Below are 24,926 nucleotides of genomic sequence, written 5' to 3'. Positions count from 1 at the left end.
GTGTGTATATATATATATATATATATATATATATATGCATATAACAAAAGTGAGAACTACAAAAACGATGAAATTATTTTTTTATATATATACATCAAGTTGTTTCTGTTTATTTGATGTTTTCCCCATATTTAACTATGAACAAGAGTTGGATAAATGCTGAAATATTTAAGCTTTACTATTTATATGAATAAAGCACATTAATAAACATATGGCAAAATACCTGGAATTACAGTAATAGAAGTAATGACGTGCAGCTGCTCATTATGGAACCAAAGTTGAAACTTGTATAAAAGATGTAGTTCTCCTAACGAAGGAATCAGACTAGTTAGAGAAACTTAAATTGATAAGTATTATAACATCTGCTCTAAATTTGATTGGTTTAAACTAAGATCTGGTTTAACCAAATGTGCATGGGATTGGTTCATTGGATCAACATGAAGTTTGACAAGCTTTTAGTCTAATGTACAAGTCTGTTGTACACAAAAAATCAGGTTATGAACATATTTGTACTCAAAATATGTTTGTGAATTGCTGATGTCAGTTTGATTTAGAGTCTAACAAATTGGATATTCATGTGAAGATTAAAAATACTTTTGTCCATTGTACAGTATATTGTATCTGCATAATCAATAGAACCTCCAAGATGCATATATACAGTTTTTTTTTTAAATATCCATCTATTATGATGTGGCATGCACACTTTGGCCCATATCTGTGTACATAGGGTTAAGATAGTGTGTTACTAGCATTTTATTGATACATACTGGTCACCACTGGCACTGTTTAGAATTACAGAATGTAAATTCCCATGCATTATATTTGAATTACATTGTTCACTAGAGAAACCACAAAACAGCTTTGCTTTAGAAAGTTTTGATATTTTCAATTGTCAAATGAAATGAGATAAATTAGGATTTTGATAACAGTATACAATTAATAATTTACCCAAATTAATCATCTTTTAGATCAGGAAAAGTTAACATAATCTGTCCTTTTCTTTAGCAGTAAGTTTAATATTTGGATGTTTGTTGTTTGAATCTGATTACACATATATCAAAAATGACATATGCACCATCTTGTACTAGAACACAATTTCAACTAATTTTCTATTCCACTATTGCTATTTATTATGACCCATATATGTAAAACAGGTATATGAAAAAGTGTTAGAGGTATAAAACATTTATAGTCTGCAAAGAGTTCAAATGAGTTATTTCAGTTGATAATTATTCAGTTTAAGTATTTTGGTAAATACTTTTGAATGAATTTAAGAATTATTTATGATGCAGGATGCTTTTATGCAGAGCAGGGTATCTTGTATATCTCTCGGGTATGAAGTTTGTGACAGTTGTTATGTTAGTTGAGTATTTTAGACATTCTATAAAAAATTTATACAAGCATATAAAAACATCCATATTATATAGTGAAGTGCTTTTATTTCATGATATATTTGTAAAGGAGAAATGTATAAAAGCATTTTCATGAGTGTTTCTTATGGGTATCACTATAGGTGTGGAATTGTGGCATTATGTATGGCCAACCAGATACTGAATAGTCAGGATTCTATCAGTGTAGATAAAGTGCTTTTTCAAGCCCAGCACAAAGGTTTCACTAAGCAAGGAGAGATGTTTTCAGGTACAACATAGTTCTTTAATTATATATATCAAATAGTGTATTAAGAAAGATTAATAAATTTATATCAGATGTTAACATAGTTCTCCATGATGGTTTTTCCAGATGGATATTCTTAATGCCAAGATCCTCTTTGAATTATAATGTTCTTTCTTTTGTTGCTTTGAATAGAATGTTAAACTGTTTGAATTTGATATTACAGTCATGTTCCATAGCATGCTGTAAAACATGAGTTGTTAATGATGGAAGAAGAACAATTTTCTACAATCCTATGCCAGAAACATCTGGTAGTGAATCCAGTGTAGCCTGCCAAGTACAGAGGACACTTATATTGATAAATGACAAGGGATTCACGTTTTTGATTATGTTCTTGAATGGGAAGAAATTTCATAAGTGAATGAAGTTCACATAGATACATTTAATGTGTATTTGAGGATAGGCCTTATTTTTAAATGTTTCATAAGTTAGACCTTAATAACAAGTATTAACTGTCTATGTATGGGAGAGTGATAGTTACCGAACACCTTATCAACTGTCTTGAATTGGAGAAGTATTATTAACTGTACTTAGCATATTATGGAATGTGAGTTTATTATGTGACTGTGGTATTAACTCTGAACAATTTGATGTTCTATTCATTAATATTCAAACAGAGACTGGCCATTAATACTATTCAACCAGAAATAAATGTCATGGAGAGTTCTTTTAATATGTTAATTAGAACATAATTTTTGAAAAATATTTTACCTCCAGTATATCAGGTGTAGAAATTATAAAAGTTATAATTTTTGGGGAGCAGAATAACTGTGGTAGTAGCAACCTCATAGCATTGGGGATACACAATTTCTCCAGTTTGTAACAGAGAAAAAAAAGCAGGTGAGGAAACAATATATATATATAATTTAAGGACACCAAGGAACTAGTTGGTCATCTATGCCATTCCATCCACTATACTAAACTCTAAAATAAAAGTAAAACAATCAAAGCCTTCCTTTAACTCCTTTAAATTAACTGCATCTGAAGGCAACCTATTCCATCCACTATACTAAACTCTAAAATAAAAGTAAAACACTCAAAGCCTTCCTTTAACTCCTTTAAATTAACTGCATTTGAAGGCAAACCATTCCATCCACTATACTAAACTCTAAAATAAAAGTAAAACACTCAAAGCCTTCCTTTAACTCCTTTAAATTAACTGCATCTGAAGACAACCCATTCCATCCACTATACTAAACTCTAAAATAAAAGTAAAACACTCAAAGCCTTCCTTTAACTCCTTTAAATTAACTGCATCTGAAGGCAACCCATTCCAAAGGCCAACCAGCCTGTTAGAAAAATAGAGCTATCTGAGCTGAAGATGACACCTATGTGACCAAAATTTATGTTTGTTTTCCCTAGTCTTACTATTCCCAGCCTTAAATATAAAAAAGATAATGCATCAACACAATCTGAAATACCCCAATCAAATCCCCTGTAATTCTTTTTTTCAAGAGAGAATAATTTCAGAGATCATAATCTATCCTCATATGACTATCGGAAACTTTTTCACGGACCCGACCTCGATGGCGGTACCTTATGCCTCTGCGGAACGCCTCCAGGAACGCGCCCGAGGTTCCGTCGGTGATACCTCGACCGGGAGTTGGCGTCCAATGCCGAGGCTTCCCGCGTACCTGAGGCGGAGACCATACCCCGTACTTGGTAGAGGGGTGACCATAACCTTAGTTTCTCTCTTATATTATGGGAGCAAGTTAAAAGCAAGATATCATCCTAGTAGCTCTCCTCTGAATCCTTTCCAACAATTCAGTGTCCTTTCTAATGACCTATACAATGACATTATAACCTCTTTAGACTTTTATTCATTATTTATGTACAATCTATAATACTATTTGCCCTACTGCTAATAATAATACATTGCTTGGATGGCTTAAGAGTCTGATCAACTGGAACATCATCATCGTTTTCTCCCATAACACTGTTAAGGTTATTCCCATCAAAATTATACTCATAATTCAAATCATGACATTCCACATGCATTACTTTGCATTTATCATAATTAAAAACCATGTGCCATTTATATGACCAACTCATCAAATAATCCAAATCCTATTTTAAATAAGCAGCAGCATCCTCATAGCTAGTAACATCCAGAAATTTAATATCATCAGCAAATTTAAATAATTTATTGACCATTCCTTCAATGATGTTATTTATGTAAACCAAAAAGAGCAAAGATCCTAACTTTGAGCCCTGAGGTTCCCCACTTGTAATGTTAATGCATTTTGACATTTATAACATTCCTTTGCTTTCTTCCAGTCAGTTTTCTAACCATTGAGCCAACCTATCTCCCACACTTACAAAGATAACTTTTTTAACAAGTCTCTTATGTGACACCTTGTTAAATGCTTTCTGAAAATGCAAAAACACCAAATCCACAGCTATAACTTAAACTACATAAGCAGTAACCTCTTCACAAAATGTCAAATGATTAGTGAGATTTTTCCCATAGTGCAATGATACTGACTATTCAACAAAATTTTTATCAAATGACTTTGCAAGGCACATTTTATCACACTTTCAAAATGTTTTCCCACCACTGATGTAATAACTAATAGGCCTATAAATGCTAAGACCATTTTTATCACCTCCCTTGAAAAGAGGAGTAACATTAGCTAACTTTCAGTTTTCTGGCACCTACTCACTCTTCAAGCATATTAGCAAATGGCTTACATATCCAATCCTTAACCTCCTTTGGAACCCTTTGGTAAATATTATCTGGCCCAGGATCTTTATCTTTCTTTAAACTTTCTAAGTGTTTCTTAATTAAGCTCAGAAATAATGTAATAATCTTTTCTAATCTTGTTTTGATCTAGCAACTGTTCAGGATGAGGAATATTGCTTAAATCTTCATCAGTAAACACTGAAGAAAAAGTAGAATTTAATACCTCAACTATCCCGTAATCATCAGATATTAGCATTCCTGTATCATCCTTCAAAGGCCCTATACTCCCATCCTAACATACTGCTTACCCTTAATGTATTTACAGGAACCCTTACTATTGATTTTTTTATATCTACAGTCAACCTTTTTTCATATAGTTTTTTTGGTTTCCTAATTTCCCATTTGAGCACTTCTCTTGATTTTCTATAATCTACCAAACCTCCCATTATTGCAGTCAGTTTAAACCTCTTATATTTACAATGCTTTTCTTTAATTGTATCATTTTTATTCTTTAAGTGCCAACTTGCAACTTTTTTTACTTGCAGCCACCTTTTTGTTCTATAAGTAATATGGCAATCTTTAATATTTAAGAATTTGCTTTTAAGAGTTTTTCCACATTTGGTCAGTATCTCTGTTTAATTAATTTGCCCAATTCATAGCACATGATTATTGTCTCACTTTTTCAAAATTTATTTTTTTGAAATTTGGAACTAAGATCTCGTTATTTTGAGATCTCCATTTGCAGCAAGACATCAAATCTATTTGAGCAATTATCATTTGCACCCAGATTTTCCCCAGTCTGTGAACTATTTTTGCATTAGAAGGTAACAATAAATCTAATATAGTATTGTTCCTAATAAGTTCCCTAAACAGTTGGTGAAGAAAGCCATCCTGAACAGTTTTTAAAAGCCTGCCTCTATCAGGATTTGACTCTTAGCATCTCCCATAATTATAACCTCTTTAACTCTCTCACTATAGGCTCCTTATAGCTTTCATGCTATAACTTTTAATACAGTAAGCATATCTTCACGAAACATTACAAGGTTTCCATATGCAAAATATCATATTTTTGTATCAAGTTTTAATATTTTTTAAGTAATGATTTGTCATACATTTTTTCTTCTTGAATGTTGACTATCCAACATGCAAAGTAATTTTGATTTTAAGATTAAAAATACTTTTAAACATCAGAAAATTTAAAAATTTCACACACAAAATCATTATAACCTCTAGATAATTATCAAACGTTTTTTTTTAAACTATATTTATCTGTTATTTTCACTATTGTATCTCTGTACAGGTTTGGTTGATTTGACCGACCTCATAACCACCATAAAAAATTAGGAAATAGATATAAATTATGTTTTTTCATTCTAGAATGACTACAAATTATAACACAAAAACACAATTGTTTAGTCTAAATAGCTTAATTCTTGTAACATTATACACTTGTATATATTTATTATTTTTATTTTATTGACCTATGAGCTGTGTCTGACTAACATTACAGAAGTTACAATGATGCAGTGCACGTGCACTCGTGTTACCGTATCCAAGAATGTAAAAGACCTTTACAAAGTGACCTGTCTTGGCTGTGTTCTAGTGGACTAGTATTTTGTAAAATACAGTCATATTTTGGTTATAATATATTATATAAGTGCATACATTATTACCATTTACAAATAAGTTCTTAAATTTCAATTATTTTTCTTGAAACATAGAACAGTAAATAAAGATGTATAGAAAACAATAATCTTTTCTAGTTAAAAACTTTGTATTCATTTGCTGTTTGCCGTAGTTGCCAAGCTTTATCAAATTTTGCATGTGGAGGATGTAAAACAAAATGATTTTGTTTAGGTTTTATATATATATATATACACATTTGAGTAACTAAAAAAATTATAAATTACTATATCAATACCATAAAATTCCACTATAATTTATAAAGCATTGTAATTAAGCTGTATTTGGGTCTAAAAAAATATTATTTTTTGATCTCACTAATGTCTTGGAATCTAGCATTAAAAGAAATAGTTTCCTGTGCAAATACTTTGCAGAGGCTGGGAAACCACCAGGGGGACATTTTGAGCTTTTGATTGTTATACACATGTCATTGTGCGAAGTAGGTGTACATTAGCAAATATTTTCAGAAAGGGAAGAGGTGGGTGAGGCCACCAAGGTTGATTCAATAAATATATTACTATCTCAGAAAATAGAAAAGGTAGGAGGTTCATATCTTACATTCTAGCATGTCAATATTTGAGTATTTAATTCATAAGAAACTACAAACTTTGTACTTGGACATCACAAACATCTAATTTGAACCAATGCTGCATTCATTATACCACATGATACACAAAAATCGATATTTAGGAATTTTTTTTTAATATTTACTTTTAAATTAAGAAATTAACTAATGTATAATACAAAAATTTATATTATAATCTACAATTTGATACCAAACTTATTGACGTACATTCATAAAATAGTAGTTCAATAACATTTTGAATGTGAATCTACAAACGAGATGACATGGCGATAGGAAGGCCCTTGTCGGTAGGGTTAACAGCTAAATACTTTATGTCACTAGTGGTATATAACAAATTCCAACTAAAAGCTTTCTTCCCTTATAATCGTGAACAGAAACCTAAAGAGACTCAATCTCATTACTATTAGATTTGATATCCTCAACTTGAACAGGATGTATCTCACATTTTATATATTTTTAGTACTCTATCCCTATTAAACAACCTATAACTCTGTATTTCAAAGAAATTCCTATCATCAAAATCCTACATGTAACCAGGTTTTGACTATTAGTATTACAATTACATCAAGATCCTCTCTTCTGACCTGTGCTTTAAAGTCATTCAATTATTGCTCATACTTCTAACATTAAAATAGTAATAGTTAATCTACCATTATTAAAACATACTTTTTGTTTGTTCTTATACCTTACTTTTCTCTATATTTTATTTTTTGATCATTATTCTGGCCCTTACCACTGTCTAGACCTAGTTCGAAGCTGCCTCTACAGTTGAGTTAATAGCCCTTGCAAACAAGCCAGCCCCAACCTTATTTAAATGATAGAATAAAGATTTAACGAATGTGAATGGACAGATCATTGGACCAGCCCTGTATTAGAAAAGGAGTGTCAACCATAATTCCAAATTGACTATGTGTACCTACATTAAAGGTAGCCAGCTTTTAGTAAAATGTACAAGTCTGATGTGTACAGAAAATCAGAAGTTGTAAAAATCTTTGTACTCAAGATATGTTCATGAATTGACAACATTAGTCTGACTCAAACTCTGGGAAGTCAGAGTGCAAAATAATGTTCATATGATGAAGAAAAATACTTTTGTCCATTGTACAGCATGTGTATTGCAATTGCATAACTTCTAGAGCCTCAGAAATGCATATCTAAAGTTTTGTTCAGTATCACTGTGAATTGTATCTGGTAATTACGCTCCTCCAACATGAACTACCACTAAATCAGCAGTAAAGGGTAACTGACAACAAATACATATAATACCATGTTGAGTGTCATTCTGAAAAGATTGTAGTATGCACACTTTGACCCTCTCCTGTGCACTAAGGGTTAAAAGGAAAATCAAATGAAGAAGGCTTCAATGCTCCAAGTTGAACCATTCACATCCACCATTTATGGCTAGCTGTGAATATTTTATTCTAATGCAATAATTAACAATAATGGTTGGTGTGAAAATGTTAAAAACTAAACTATGCTGCAAGTTGTCATAGTTTTTTTATTAATTTCAGTAGTATTTGTTTTATAATACATTAACATCAGTTTTTTTATAGCAATGTTTATCGGGAATAATAATTACAATATCTGCAACAGGCAATGGACAATAGATACATGTATATTGTGGGGGGTTTGATCGCCTAAGTTTGATAATTAATATTGTTTTCTGATTGATTTACCTGTTATTTTCATACTGGTTTTACTCTTGCACTTTGGTGAATAATTAGAGAGACTGAGTATCCCATTGCTTATTGAATGATACTGTGATATTCCAGATGAAACTAAATGAATCTTCAAAGTGTATCAGACATGTCTGCTTGATAAAAGGAGATTTGATCAAGATACAGATTACAAAGCAATATTAAATGTTTTAGTAACTGAGCCAATGTAAAATGGAATAATAAGACTGGACACAAAGTGAAAACACAAATATGCACAGTCTTTATTAAACACTAAACACAAATAAAGAATACAATGTACTGTCACTTTGAGTGGATACTCTCAATGGTTTTCTTTTCAAGATCCTATTCCAGACTGTTTAAATGCAATATTCCTTAGTTTGGAAGAAACCTCACATTTACCCATGGCATCTAGTACTATCCACATGACTGATCATTCTCATTACATCATAGATGGGGCCATAACCTCTAGATATCACCTGAAAACCCATTAAAAGACACTGATGTTGAAATTCTTGCACAACAATATACCTTCCCTTAGGCAGAGCAGGTATTATCTCCGGAAAATGACAGTGAAACAAAGGTGGATAGAATGAAATAAACTTAATTGCTTTTTTCCACTTTATGTTATGGGAAACCTGTACATATACAGAATAAATGCTATAATATTGCATGATAGAAACACAAAGTATATTCTTACCACAATACTACTACAACAGTTATTCCCTCTCAAAAAATTTTACCTTGTGTAATTTTTAAACCTGATACAGTTTTATTAACCTCTGTTAATACAAAAGTTTGTTTAATTCTCTTCCTTGTTTTGTAATGCTAGGTATTATCATATTCATAACAGTTGTTATACTTCTGTTAAAATGTTTGACACACACACATGCATATATACAGTAATGCCAGTAAAAATGGGTTATAAAAGACAGTACTATTTGAATGCCATATTTTTTTCTTGTGAAATTGAACTATATTAGAATATAGCCATAATGCTGAGATTGGTTGTCATTCAACCAATCAGAGAGTTCTACACCAGTATAATGCATATAAAAGTACAGACAGTTATACTATGTCCATTAGATGTAATATGAATCCAGTCATAACTCCCAGGACTGAAATAGTGCATGGTTAGCATGTGGAACTCAAAGTTTCGGTTGGTGAACGATACTCCATGCAAAAAATTGTGGCAAGACTCTTTTCAGTTGGAGCTTTATTCAAGACTCCGAAGAGGGCACATGAAACTAACTCTGTTAATGATAGAAGCAATTAAGGTAGAATACCAAAATTCTTCAAAAGTTATGCTAAATCTCAGAGTAATTTCCTTATGAGAGAAACTATGATTGAATATAGATCTTGCTGTAAATACAGTTGTGAACGTATATCAAGAACAGTAAGATATATGCCACCCTGAAGTGCTCTCATTGGATGCTTGGCTTCATGAAGACCACTGCTGAAAAGGAGTAATCAAACAAAAGGGTGGAATGAGCAAAATTTTATAGATTAAGCCAAGTTCAAATTGTTCAGAAACTATCAACAAAAGTTTGTTAAACAACGGAAAGGAGAATATTTCATAGTCTCAGAAATTATGTACAGCACCTACAGTGAAGCATAACTGAGGGGGAAATCAGTACAAAAATAAGGCTCCATCCTAGCCCATTCCTGGTGACTCAGTGGTAAGCTTGAAGGCATGTAATGCTAAAATTTAGAGTTAATCCCTGTGTTGAGCACATTATATAACTTGATAATGGACAAGTAACCATCTCAGACTACTGTGTCAGTCATCTACATAAAATGAATTGCCCTCTGACTGTTAAAAAGTAAAAGTTTTGTTGGTTTGTTTTAATATGACCTGGTAAGTTTCTTATGGAATGAAATGAAACAATTACACTGTCAAATTCATAGTAGATGCTTAAGCATTTATCCTTCTGCAGCTGTACTCAGACACTTTCATAACACTGAATAAAGTATTGGCCAATCAGAAATTATATTGATAGTTAGTTTGTTAAGAAGTGGAAACAGCCATATTAGTTTCATCAGAAAGATGTTGAAACAAAAGCCACCTGAACAAAAATGTGTAGGGGAAGTGTTTCATATTAAGATTCCACTCTTACAGCAAATGAGTAGAGTATTGATAAATGTAATGATTTATCAGTTGAATATCCTCACTGTTAACATTGTTTTCATTTGTAATCCCAGTAATATCTCATGGGGTTCAGCCAACTTGGAAGTTTTAGGTTAGTTCTAAGTCCACATACCAAGCTAACAGTGTAGTAAAACCTTCAAATTGTCAAAATTAGTAAATAATAGGTGTAATATTAATGTTAATGAAAGAATCTTCAAAGAAAAAATGGAGAAAGTTGTTACTCATAAATCAGATAAAATCCAATCATTTGTTTTTAAAATCCACAGAGGTTACCAAAACACGAAACTTGAACATACTTATAAGCTTGTGTAATTTGAATAGTACACAGTCAGCAACATCAAAAAGGATGCATTATAGAAAAAAATCCCAAATAAAATAAAACTATCTACTTGTATGTAGAATTATAGAGTGTTCTTTCCTGTTTTCATTTTTCAGATTTCTAAGTGATAGTTTAGATATGTTAATTGTGATAATTTTTAGTCTAACTGCTACACAAAAAGAATGCTTATAACTGGTATTGAGAATAGTAATAATTGGTATATATTGTACTAGAGTAAGCACAATAGGAATACTTAATTACCTTTGTAATCACAATCTTCACAAAAAACTTAGACTTAATAAAGAAAGAAATCAAAGAAAGGAATATTAGTCACAGTAAAAGGTTGGGTATATGACTGTTATTTTCCTCTCAACACTAATGAGCTGTTGCTTCTCACATACACAATATTTTCTGTGTTAACTAAAATGTAAAGTTTGGTTAGATTGTGAAAATAAAAAGATCTACTCCTATATTAAATTAAATTTTTTCAGTAATATAAAACCTTTCTTGTGTTGTAATTAATTACCATAAATATGTTTAATCATTGGCATTTCTTTCTAAAACAAAATTTGAGGATATTCACTTTGTAAGAGCTCATTATATTTTATTATTCAGACAACTGGGCTCATGAATTCAGGAGGTTTTTATGTAATACAAGTTATGACATTTCAAGACAGAACATAGCAGTATAATGTTCTAAACATTACCACAAGTTGTATTACAGAAATGAAAGTGATTGTTAGAGAAGTATATATCTGCGAATGAACAGTTAAATAAGTTCTCCTACAAGATCTAATTTTATAAAATTTAGAAACAGTAACATTATTTTCACATCGTACAATTAAATATAAAGATTACAATTGTATTTAGCAAAGAAAGATTTGAACGTTTAGTTAATGAGTAGAATATTAATTTAAAGCATATTTCACCTATGGTTATCAAAGTTTTTCTTTCTTTGTTTCTCTTGTAACATAACTACAAAATGTAAGGGTTAACTCTGTAGAACACTAATTTACAAACACTTTGCCTGAGGTTCCCTTCACATTAACCTTCAGTATCATTGATATGTTATTTGCTTCTTGGTTAAGATAAGCTTATAAGTTTCTACTACAATCTTTTTGCAATTTTGTTTCATGACTAACCCACAAGCCAGAAACATGGCAGTTTTAGCTGAGGATGTGCTGAAGTGTAACGCTGATGTTTGGGAAAATGGACTTAGTGACACAGTAGCAGTTCTTCACCACTTAGCAGAGGGTTGGCCAATACTGGTCCCGTATCTTTTTTCTTTAATCATAATATTGAATTACTTGTAAGATTATCAAGTTAATCAAATAGAGTGTATGACAGTTACTGTAATTTGGGATACTAGTAGTTAAGACAGTTAATGTGACAGTTTTATATCAGCATATGAATTCCTGTTAACAGAAATAATGCAAAACTTTGAGAACCTTCTATAAAGTGTAAAATTGTATGTAGAGGAAAAATATATTCATTTTCAGTTAACATAGTCTTTAGATAAAATTATTTACTACTAGCTGGAGTACCTGTCTCCTAGATGGAAGTTATGTAAATTCATGATTAATGAAAGGTTATCTGAAGACATGAAAAGTTGCTTCCCCTATATGTAATTATAAAAAAATGTGAAAGTGCCTATAAAAACTGCAAAATGGGAAACCACAAATTTGCATGTATCTCCGCATGGACCCAACAAACCTTCATACCAAATGTAGTGAAGATCCATCCATAGGAGGTGAGGTAGTAGTAAAAAATGCCCATAAGAATTGCAAAATGTAAATCTGAAAATTTGTATGTACCCCTGCATGGACCTAATGAATCTCCATACCAGTTTTGGTGAAACCGCATCCAAACCCTGTGAAGTAGTTACATAGACAGACAGTACTATTATATTTATATAGATGATATGTATCAGATTTTGATAGACAATCCTGTCTTTAAAATGCTGTTTAACTATGAAATATTTTATAAAAATATGATAAACTGCTCAGTCAACCATTTTACAGGTTTAGTCCTGAAAGTATCTATCTGTTGCATTTTTTTATACTTTGGAATACTGATAGTTTTAAAGACACAGCCTATTTATCATGGAATCTGTTTGTTTTGTAATTAAACAATTTCAGTAAAGAAAAATAAACATGGCATTTTGAAGGACTTCCTTAGCATTACTGGTGTGTGTCTTAACATTTTCTTGGACATTTTAACTAACATTGTTTTTGTTGTTTCACCCTAACTTGTTTCAGCTATGATGCTGATGGAAACCATGAACCTTGTTGTAAGAATGGACATTCAGCTCACTGGGGTATATTAACAGGTTTGTGTATACATATTCACCTTACTGTATCATATTAACAGGTTTGTGTATACATTCACCTTACTGTATCATATTAACAGGTTTGTGTATACATTCACCTTACTGTATCATATTAACAGGTTTGTGTATACATTCACCTTACTGTATCATATTAACAGGTTTGTGTATACATTCACTTTACTGTATCATATTAACAGGTTTGTGTATACATTCACCTTACTGTATCATATTAACAGGTTTGTGTATACATTCACCTTACTGTATCATATTAACAGGTTTGTGTATACATTCACCTTACTGTATCATATTAACAGGTTTGTGTATACATTCACCTTACTGTATCATATTAACAGGTTCGTGTATACATTCACCTTACTGTATCATATTAACAGGTTCGTGTATACATTCACCTTACTGTATCATATTAACAGGTTCGTGTATACATTCACCTTACTGTATCATATTAACAGGTTTGTGTATACATTCACCTTACTGTATCATATTAACAGGTTTGTGTATACATTCACCTTACTGTATCATATTAACAGGTTTGTGTATACATTCACCTTACTGTATCATATTAACAGGTTTGTGTATACATTCACCTTACTGTATCATATTAACAGGTTTGTGTATACATTCACCTTACTGTATCATATTAACAGGTTTGTGTATACATTCACCTTACTTTATCATATTAACAGGTTTGTGTATACATTCACCTTACTGTATCATATTAATAGATATGTAAATACATACAACTTAGTTGGATGTATTAACAGATTAGCAACAACTTTCAACTCATTTTGTTCTGTTACTGTGTTTGTAAATATCTTCAGCTGACAAGGGTATTTTACTGGTTTTGTATATAAATTAATTTATAAAGATATTTGTTGAATTCTATGCTCACATTCTTTCAGTATATTTTATGTTTGTAAAATCAAGCTGATATGTAAGGAGCACAATCATTATTTTTTTCAACTGTTGAATATAAAATATTTGTATTTTTTGTTGTCCATGAATAATAGAAGTAATGAAACAAGTTAGCTTTAATGCTAAGACCTTGGTGTAAAAGCAAAGTGGGAAAAAGTGTCTTTCTGAAGAACACAACAGTATGATGCGAGCCAGCCTCAATCTTGCAACTATCTATCTGACTACAAGCATGAAGCAATGAAGCATGAGCCATGCTTGCCCAACTTTAGTGTAAAACTTTTATGCAATTTGGTATTTGTGAATAAGGCAGAGTGCAGTGAAATAGTGATAATGTAGAATCATGATTTGTAAAACTGATTGTGTTAAAATAATTAATATTGCTTATGAATCTTAAAACAATCATATTCAGCATTTCTTGCCAAACTAAAACTCTTATGGATTATAGAATTCACGTTTTGTTGTTTCTGTATTCATTCTGATTAATATTAATTATTACTCATAGTTATTGTTTTCACATACACTTTTATGTATATCTTAGGTTTTTGCTTCACAAACCATACAAATCAGATTGATATATCTTCATTCAAAATGGATGACAATATTCCAAAGCTTTATCATGCCAGAAAAGGTCAAATCTTGGTAGATAATCTTCAAACTCTGTCAACATCTGAAAGGATTTTTGTTTATGGACATCAAGGAAAAAGTAAATACTTGGGTGTTTGGCAGTATAAGAGACTGTGTGAAAGTAATAGAAATTTAAACAAAGTAGCTCCAAAGCACCAAGTTGAAGGACAGTTTAATCTACCAGTCGGTGGCATAGAAGAAGGCCTTTGTAATAAAATTGTTGTTTTGACCCCAGAATCTCGAGAATTGTAAATAATTTGTGTTTGAAGTGATTTTAATGAGAGTGCTACTCAGTAAAGATTTTTTTTTGGGCATTTAAAATTTTTTTACAATTGATTGGATTGGTGAGTTAGTGCAAGAGAGAACTAAACAAATTAGATCTTTATTTAAATTATTTTAAATAATGGTATAAAAATGTAGGTTGCTGGTTTTTGAGGTTTCATTCTCTTGACCCAGCATGTAACTTGATTAAGTACAAATCTAAGTTTTCTTAAAGAAAAAATTCTTACAGTTTGCATAATAAAATATACTTCTTCTACCTATCGTAGGGACAAGGCCTGAAAAATGCAATTACTCTCATTGTCTTTTGTAATTGTATGAAAGATGTCATTTCGTGAATTGGAAAATAGAATAATATATATACAGGGTGGAAAAGTAGTAATTTTACACTTGGTGTAGTTAGTAATGTATGGTTGTATTACAGAAAATATTAATAAGACAATTGAAACCACTTTAATTATCATTTATTTCCAAGTAAGATGTTAGAAATTAAACAGTGTTCTAAATAAAACAAATGTATAGTAATTTTTGTCCCGCCCTGTTTATATGAATATATACGTTTAGACATGCATACATCTACAGTATTAAGTAAAAGTTTCAAATATTATGTTATTATGCATATGAGTGTAGGTCAAAACAATTACTACATAGTTTGAACTTTTCAGTATTAAGAGTTTTCTTAATTTTTAAAAGTTTACTTTTAACTGCCAAAACATCTGAAGTAAGTGATTGTCTTAGGAATTCTGAAATATGTGCCCAAGCTGTAATATTGCTACAGTACTTTAATTCGTTGCATCACTTCTTTTAGCTAAGGATAGTGTAATAAATATGGTAGCCATATATACACACACACAATCATTAAAGATAATATACATAATCATGTATTTTATGACCATTTGACAGTTAATTTTAAAATGTATAAAAAAGATAGGACAATATCCCATAATGCATTAGACAAACAATTATGTACTTCAGCTTTTACCGTTTCCTTAAAGAGAGAGAATATTCAAGGTTAATAATGGGGGAGGTAAAAAATAAAAACTTTTTGTATTATCATTACTTATAATGTAATTATATCATAAACTAGCCCCCCCCCCCCCCAGTCTGCGAACTTATACCGCTAGAAACCGGGTTTCATACCCTGGTGGGCAGAGCACAGATAGCCCTTTGTGTAGCTTTGTGCTTAATAATAAACAACAACAATAATAAACTAGATTGTTGATGGGTAATTCATATAACAAAAACACTTACACATACCAGAGTGTATATTTTTATTATTATTTTTTTCAAATATTATTCTGCTCCCATACAAAACCACTAGTTAAATGGCATAAAAAAACATTTTTTCACAAAAAAAAAATTCTGGTAAACAAGTTAAAGCAAAAAAAAAATCAGAATGCATACACATTCTCTGAAGCCTTGCTTGATTTTTTATTCACATTTGATAAAAAATGCACCCTAAAGTTAATTAAACTGTGCCAATTTTGATCGTCAGTTTTTCATCACCTGCTCAATGGTAAACCAACTGAGCTTACAATAGTCTATGAGTCAGACTCTCATAATTGAAAGATGACTACCAAAGAGAGAGAGACTAAATGCCACTATGTTTTTAGTTAGCCATTTGAGATCCACAGCTAAATAACTTTTGTCGACCATTTTTCAAGGTGACCATGAATTCATCAAAAATCATGAAAAATGCATCTTCATCCAAGATAACCTTGACAAAATGCACGTTAAATTAGATTTGACTTACAACAATGATTTCTTTGTAAGAATTGAGTAACAAAAGTCCAGAACTAGATGTCTAGTGTTCGCACAGCAAACATGGGGTCCATCGCAGTCAGTGGGACAACCAATTTTTCTAAGCTACCCATATAGCCTGTTTGGCTGGGTTCAAAATCAATAGGCTTCTTCCCAAAGACAATTGATTTTCTGGACTAAATGTCACGATGGTTGGTTGAGGTACTTTGGACTTTCTGTGGTGAAAAGAAAATCTAAAATGGTCACCTTGACAGTAATTATGGATTTTGTACTGGTTCCAAATGAATAGGTTTCTTCACAAAGGATTATCAGTTGTTTATACCACCTCTTGCACTGATTGGTTGAGGATTTTCAGACTTATCACGGTGATAACAAAATCCAGTATGGCCACCTGGCGGTTATATTGGATTTCGAACCAGGCTTCTTTTCACAGACTGATGCAATGTCTGTGCCAAGTTTTCTGATGATCAGATATAGCCTTCTAAAGTTATCGCAGCGAAAATGGCAGAAAAAAAAGATACAAAAAATAATGACTAAAACATAAGGCCTTCCAAGTAAATAAAATCAGCAAAGTACCAGTAGTGGTTCAACCAACAAAATTAATAGAGTTAACCGATGAATAGATACGGGCTGTGATGGGTGTAGCTAAAGAAGAGAAAAGCTGTGTGGAAGATTACTGGATAAAGTGTTTACTCGTCGTCACTATCTGACAAATCTTGTACATCTTCACTAACTTTTTTATTAGTCGCCATTTTGGCATAGGTAAGTAGTTTGCATGCCCCTGCGCATTTCACTTCATTTATAATGCACGTGCAATCACTAAGTCGACAAGATCAAGCACACTTTCATGATATTACACTGAGGATGATATCTGGAGCTGGGGGAACCTGTCATCCACTGCACAACTAGATTGCTGCTGAGATCTGTTACCCACCCATCTCCTGCACTCGGGATAAAATATATAGGGAGTTTATCAGACTTCCTCGCCAGATAGCGGCTTGATAATTTACACAACGTGTGTGCTCACAGGGTGGGAGTTGTCCAGATTCAATTTCTCCCCATTTTCTATGGAACATTTGGTATCACAGCTCATTGACTATACTTTGCTGTTAGGATAGTGTAGTTGACAAGTAAATTTATAAAAAAAATACTGAATGTTTCATCTGGTGAGGTTCAAACCTTGCCAAGTGAGGCAAATGCTTCCAGGATCTTTGAATCCCGTATCATTAATTTCAACAATTTAAGTTTCCCATGTCCATGTTTATCCTCAAGCACTTTACTGGTCGACCATTCAGCAATGACTGACTCCACAGCCAGGTCTCGGAGTCAGGCATCACTAAACATCTTCCCAATCGTTGACATCAAGCTACAAATTGCTTGGAATTTGCCAAGCTTCAGCACTAAGCTTCCAAACTTCTCCAGGTTTCTCCAAGCAACTTGTGTCACTTTGGAAAGCAGTATCTGATCTAGTACAATGTGATCGAGGTGTATTGATGACTGAATAGAAAGGACCTCTCTGTGGAGAGTGCATTTATTGTAGGTAGATAACCAACCATGTCTTCTGTAACTGTTTTGTGGTTTCGTGTTTGAATGTTAAATCCTATCCATGAACTTATTGTTTGGTCAGCTGAATCATGTGCACGAGCCATAATCCATAGGATGTACTGTTGACATGCATTCAGTGCTGCAGATTTTAATGTTTCAGTAAGATCAGAATGTACTATCGGTGGTGGATTGTTCTTAGAGTGGAAGATGTAGGTCTAATGGTTTGATTATATCCACTTTGTCCTTCTTACTAGCTTCTATGTTTGGTTTTGGTGAGACACAAATTGAGGAGGTAGGTTGGACAATTATGCCATTGACACCATGTGATGCCCCTGCCCAACTTAAAAATTCCTCCTGTCTGTCAGTGTTGTCAAGTAGGATTACTGTAGGGGTAGATGGATGTATACTCATTAGAAAGGGGAACGTGATCACCTTCAATGATTTGATGGGTTTTTTTCCATACAGAGTGCAGTGTCGGTTTTTTCCAAGTGGGAGTATGAGCAACCATGACCAATTCTATTCATACTTTTGATCAGATAAACATTGTCAGGGAAGCAAAATGTCCTTTGGCATAAATATTTCACCAGTTGTTACAGCACTTATAATGTTTTGGGCAAAAGACTATGTGAGACAGATAGTACAAGCAAGTAGTTTTTGCAGACCATTAAGCAAGGCATTCAGGAACTGCATCAGTCAATCAAGCAAGGAGAGGTAGGTTTCATTCAAATCTTCAGGATGTGGAGGCCAAGACTGATTATAGGTTCTATGTTTGATTTGGTCACATAGGTATATAGTCACTCGTTTGATTTGGGATTTACGTCTTTGCTGTTTATCACAGGTGTCGAATTTGCTTCCAAAATTATATAATTAGTAAAGACAGTTTAATGGCTTAAATTGCCTGATCTAATTAACACTCGACATCAAACTGTGAAAAAGTGTAAAGAATCTCCCAACTCCATTTCAGGATTTGGACAAAGGTAATTTTTTATTCCATTTCTAGCCACATCTATACCATTCACTTTGAAAAAGAAAACGAGCTGGGTGGTCAGTTTTGTGGGAAGGACAATACGTGGGTTGCAAAACAGATCACTTTGTATGTTACTAAAGAGCATAAATCAGACTTAAGTATTATCATATCAAGTTGGCAGGTGTCATTATCTTCGTCTTTTGTTGTGCATGACGTCCTTAGTCTTTGAGGAGTATAGAATTCTTTCATCCAGGCACTTGGTTGCAATATCACATACTGAACAGCTGAAATAATTAGTTTGCAGCTATTTGTTCCTTTCATGTATATGTTACTTTCTATAGAAAATGCACATTTTCTCGTAAACTCTTCACTGAGTAGTACATTGACGTCTTGTGGACTTTCTTGGATTTGATAGACCTTTATTTGGGGTGAACTCTGATATACATTTTCTGTAGTAGTATACTTGTGGGGAAATAGATAAATTGTCAGAAATTAGCTTAGGAATGGGCTCAAACTGCCTAACTTTTGCAGCTGATTGAAGTATTAACCATGATTCATCATGAGGTTTGGATAGTTATTCAGAGGTGACTCTGCTGCATATTATGCAAACTTGATACTCCATTTTTTGTTTCTTTGCTTTTATATGTACTTCTGTCATTTTGACATCATATAATGTATTTCAGTATCATTAATCTCTAAAGAAGAAAACAGAAATCATACTCTGTATTTTGTGGAGTATAGACACATTAAAGGTATGTATTGATTACTGGAGTCCGGCATGGCCTGGTGGATAAGGCGCTCGACTCGCAATCTGAGGGTCGCGGGTTCGAATCCCAGTCCCACCAAACATACTCGTCCTTTACAAGAGGGAAGGCTGTCAAGTGGGTTGCATCCTTGACGTAAGAAACAGCTTTAGAAACGATGGCAGAACAAGATCTGCCATCGGCTCGACGGTCCGCAAGGACTATGGGGGAAAAAAATTGATTATTGATTGGTATCATATCATAAAATATGTTGATGCAATTGCAAGCAAAAGTTTAACGAGTAAATATGAGAAACTTTAATTTTTATAAGTGAAATATTTATGTTTAAATTCCAAGATAATATATAAACATATCATTTAATGTTTGTGAAAGAAACATACCACTTATTTAAAATCTCCCACAAAACGAAAAGTGTGACCATGAATTCTCGCAATACTTAATGACATACTACATTAGTTACACAATTATTACTCTGAATATAGCAAAATCCATGAGCTACGATGTTTTAGACGTGAACACGACAGTTGTACATTTTTGTTATAGGAGTATTTTTTAGCGTCCTCCTTAAAACGTCAGGAGATTCATTGAACTTACTTGTGTATATTGTACATTGACACGCACAATACTTGATATTCCACGCGAGTCGGTACCATTTTCTTTGGCAGGTATCAATCCTTGTGTATTACATTGCCTGTTTTAAGAATATATACACGATATATATACTTCAAGTCAAAATTGACGATATACAGGCTGATTTGGATATCTATTATGCAAAGCTACCATAAGGCTAGCAAAATATCTCTGGACAAAATTTGGAACACGTGAGTATATGTAGATCAGCAGCAAAGTGCGTTGGGATATTTGCTTACTGCAAAATTAAAAGGTGATCAGCGCAACATTCATCATGTTTATGAAGCATTTGTGGAATACAAATACTAAGTATATACATATTAAAAGGTTTTCAAGAAGTACATTTTTATTCTATAACGTATAGTATGGAGAACTCAGCATATAGAAAGTTATAAAAAACGTGGACACTAGTGAACCACACTACTAAATAAGAAAGATACAGGCTTAAAGCCCAATGCATGAGTTAGCTAGAGATACATTCCCAGTCTTGACAGATAGTTGCAGCTACGACTCCTAGAACCGTACAGATGTGGTATGTTGAAATAAAACCGCAGTTGTTTAAATAAAGCACAAAAATGAATCAATGTCACAAAAAACAGTTAACGGAACAGTGACAAAACAAATGAGTGAATTAATATCAGTGAAGAGGTCCGAGTTACACGGTTTGTCTCTATACACCCTAAGTTAATTGTCTTAGATGATTTCGCCAAATAAATTAATTAGATAATGGACAAAAATAAGTTCTGTAAGGACCAATAACAAAGTGGATTTTGGTCACAATCTGATGGAATAGTCCACTTGTTGCTGGAAGATTCCACTTGTACCGATATTAAATGAATTACTTTTTAAAAGTAGATCTGTTGAACAATCGGAAAAACACTAAAAATTGTGTATATAATTCCGTGTTTCCAACCCAAAAGTTAAGTTGCTCCGGGGAATTGTTCTGGCTCCAGAAGACTGAAGATGTCAATAATCCAGAATCTACAAGAAGTTTGCCACACAAACTTGTAAGTATACTATTTCTGATCTAGTCTAACAGTGTCTCACTTAAGGTTCAATAACGTATAAAGAGGGAAAAGTGAAGAACATTAACTGTACTAAAGAAACAGTATATTTGAAAATGTTTAAAGTGGAACTACTTAAAGATATCTTAGAAGAGTTGTTAATACAGTTGTACAGATTATGACCGATAGAAATTTTCGTGTTAATTGAATTGGTAACTTAACTAATGTTGTGTGTATGTTACTGAATCTAATAGAAGGTCTTATTAATGAGCACATATATCTTCAAAACGAATAATTCAATGATTTAGAGTTGGTGCTGTTTCAACATAACCTTAAAAATGTCGACATAGATGAACTGTTCAACAGTGTACAAATAAAGAAGTTATTTGATTTTTATTCCGTTGTCTCTGTTCTTTATTCCACTCGTACATTTCCTCGAGTTGTTGGCTCGCAAAAGCACTAACTGAAACCCAAATACATTCTTTTGTAACGAGTGTAACGTCGAGCACAACGACTAAGCCCAGGGACTGCCCACACGCCCGTTAAAAACGTAACGTAGAGTGCACAAAGAACAATAAACATCACTTTCAAGTAACTATATACATGAGACAGCAGTTTATGTTTTATGATGAAAATTGTGCAGAATTCAAGAGCCAGTTCATAAAATATAGTTCCAAATAATGACACAATTCCTACAAAATAAACGTAGCTGCAGGCCATAACTAATTTTAGATACATTTTGTCAAGGTTATTTTGCTGCCCACAGATAAACCAAAATGATGATTTTTAACAAATTGGCAACCATTTGTAAAGATGGCTGCCAAAAAAGTCATTTAGATCTGGTTCTAAAATGTCCATCACATTTTTTACAGATACTACAAACATAAGGCTAACTGAAAACCATAGTGGCGTTTAGTCCCTTCGTTTGATAGTCAGACCTGGTCTGACTCCTGGGCTATAACGTTTAAATCGCAGTTTGATACCTGCGGTAGGTATACCGTAGATAGCCTATTGTGTAGCATTGTGCTTAAATACAATTGTTTTCACCTATAGGGATAATTTATCTCTTCGTCATATGTATCCTGTAAAATTACTGTACCAAAAAATATAGACGGCTGTGTTTATATAACGATCTTCCACTGTTTATCTAAAATATAAGTACAGGATATTTTGTTATGACATATATATTTCATACTTAAGTAGTTACGTTATATCCTATACTGATGAGTAACATATACGTGATACATCATAGTTTTTGACTTCGCCTACTTAGTGATTCATGAGATCATCCTATGTTTTCCATGTCCTGACTTTACCTGACTCAAATATTTTAAACGGAAATTCGTGGACTTAGAACATAACGCCGTAACGAGTGTTTTGTTTATCACCGTGTAGTTGCACAACAGAGATAACAGAACAGCGTACCTTCGTAGGAGTATGTTTTAGAACAAAGACATATCTTGCCGAGTTCACTATCATTTACTTTGAGCTCCTGGTTCCTGATCCATCACTTTATTTTTAAGAGACGAGTATTGGTATGTTTAGTTTTATTCTATTAATTTTAGTAATATCTAAAGATTTAAATTGTACCATTGACTAGCTAATTCGAAATGGATTTTTCAAAATGTCGTTATTCTTTATCCCACGTAATTAAAAACTCACAAACCAATTGTAATGTTAGTTTCAGACAGTATTTAATAATTGATAATCATTGCTATGTGAAACTGGGTAAAAGTTTCATTTATGCATTGCTATGCACCGTCCGTTTATACCACATAAACGGATATCCGTCATGTATCAAACTTTGTGTTCTAATTATCGTGTTGATAATTAGAAAAAAATCCTTACACTTTAGGGCCCATAGGTGTGTTATAACAGTAAAATTCAAACCCCACTATTCAATTAGAGTAGACCAAGAGTTGATGGTGGGTGCTGTTGACAAAACTGCCTTCCCTACAATTTTTAAGTTCACAATTGGGAACAGCAAGTGGAGATAGCCCTTTCCGTGAATATCCGAAACAATAAAGTCAAACCACATGTTTCGTATTTTTTATTCTGTTTTTAGTAACATTTTCTTAAGGTACATTTACCTATAACAGTGTGTAAAGTAACGATTTGTTGGACGAGAATTTTAACTTCATGTTAAAAATAACAGCCGTTGTAATGAAAATTCATTTCTAGCCGATTTAACTTTTCTATTTAGATTGTCCTGAACTGGACAGAATAGAAGTTAGAAAGCTTGCTATCGAAAAATATATATAATGCTATATTTCAGTTAAATTTTATGAGACAGTAAGACATTTTTTGTGCTTAATTGCAAGTCAGGGATTCTTTTTAGTAAATTTCATAGAAAAACAATAACAACTTACAATCAACTTTTGTATCTTATATCATGTCTCGTTTGTTAGCCATAATTTACTGAATTTCCAGCATGCACCATTTCTAAGAATTGAAAGATAAAGAAGTAGGATAGGCAGAAGTTCTTGCATGAACGTATATAATGTTCCATATTTTCAGAATTTAAAAATCTCAGTTTGTAAATGATTGGTCAGTAACTTGTCCTAGTTAAATTAATTTATACAAGTATTGCCTCAATATTTTACGAAATAAGTAGTTTGTGCTTATATGGTCTAATCATTAGAATTATAAAGCTCTATGTAGTATCTGTCTAAAGTTGTCATGAAATGCCCGACTTGTATGTTAAATAGTCCGTAATTTTCAGCCGCGGCATAGCGGCTCATAGAATGGCTCTGAGTTTTTTGTTTCAAGTGCAAACTTTTAGTTCATAGCTCCATCTCTTGATTGATTTGAGATCAAATTACATCCGCGGCTATTGAGGACTCCTTCTTGTTTTCACTGGAGCATGAGATAAAGTGGTAAAAATCCATTGATTACTGATCATCCTAGCAGAAAAGTGAACACTTAGTGTCCCAATATGGCCTAGAATGGACAAGAACTCATGTAGACCCTCTGGCTTCCAGAGCAATAGAAGCCGCTCTTTCTGGGTAGAGACTTAAGATCAACTAAAAGATTAATTTCCTGTTCTCAATCCCGACTTTAAAAACCATTGTAATCTAAGCAATACTTCGTTTTGATCATTTCAGTTTTGTCTATTAATTTTTGAAAAGGATTTGGTAGTTTAAACAGCATACGATTGTTATTTCCTGGCATTATATATCGTTACGTATCTGTTTGTTTGATAATTTCCCGTAAAAATTCTATCTGAGGAACTTCAGCTATGCAAGTCCTTTCTTAATTAAAACTAATTTATTCTTTCTCGTTACAAACTTTGTAATACACTTAATTTCCACAGTCACTTTAAC

General features: G+C 32.6%; 2 protein-coding genes across 2 annotated transcripts in view; both read left to right on the top strand.

Annotated features, from left to right (window-relative positions):
- LOC106469177 (UPF0692 protein C19orf54 homolog) overlaps positions 1-15,457 on the top strand; it is a 17,543-nt gene extending 2,086 nt beyond the window's left edge. The window contains exons 2-5 of the mRNA XM_013929642.2: positions 1,514-1,638; positions 11,917-12,040; positions 13,026-13,096; positions 14,568-15,457. Coding sequence (XP_013785096.1) covers positions 1,514-1,638; positions 11,917-12,040; positions 13,026-13,096; positions 14,568-14,905 — 658 coding nt within the window. The 3' untranslated portion in view covers positions 14,906-15,457. The remainder of the gene's footprint in view (positions 1-1,513; positions 1,639-11,916; positions 12,041-13,025; positions 13,097-14,567) is intronic.
- A 7,473-nt stretch (positions 15,458-22,930) lies between these two features.
- Positions 22,931-24,926, top strand: part of LOC106469179 (SLIT and NTRK-like protein 2) — a 12,342-nt gene continuing 10,346 nt past the window's right edge. The window contains exon 1 of the mRNA XM_013929644.2: positions 22,931-23,138. The gene's annotated coding sequence lies outside the window, so the exon portion shown is untranslated. The remainder of the gene's footprint in view (positions 23,139-24,926) is intronic.

The sequence above is a fragment of the Limulus polyphemus genome, unplaced genomic scaffold (assembly GCF_000517525.1).
Source record: "Limulus polyphemus unplaced genomic scaffold, Limulus_polyphemus-2.1.2 Scaffold3340, whole genome shotgun sequence".
Lineage (NCBI taxonomy): Eukaryota > Metazoa > Arthropoda > Merostomata > Xiphosura > Limulidae > Limulus > Limulus polyphemus.
This window is presented reverse-complemented; position numbering and strand designations above follow the sequence as displayed.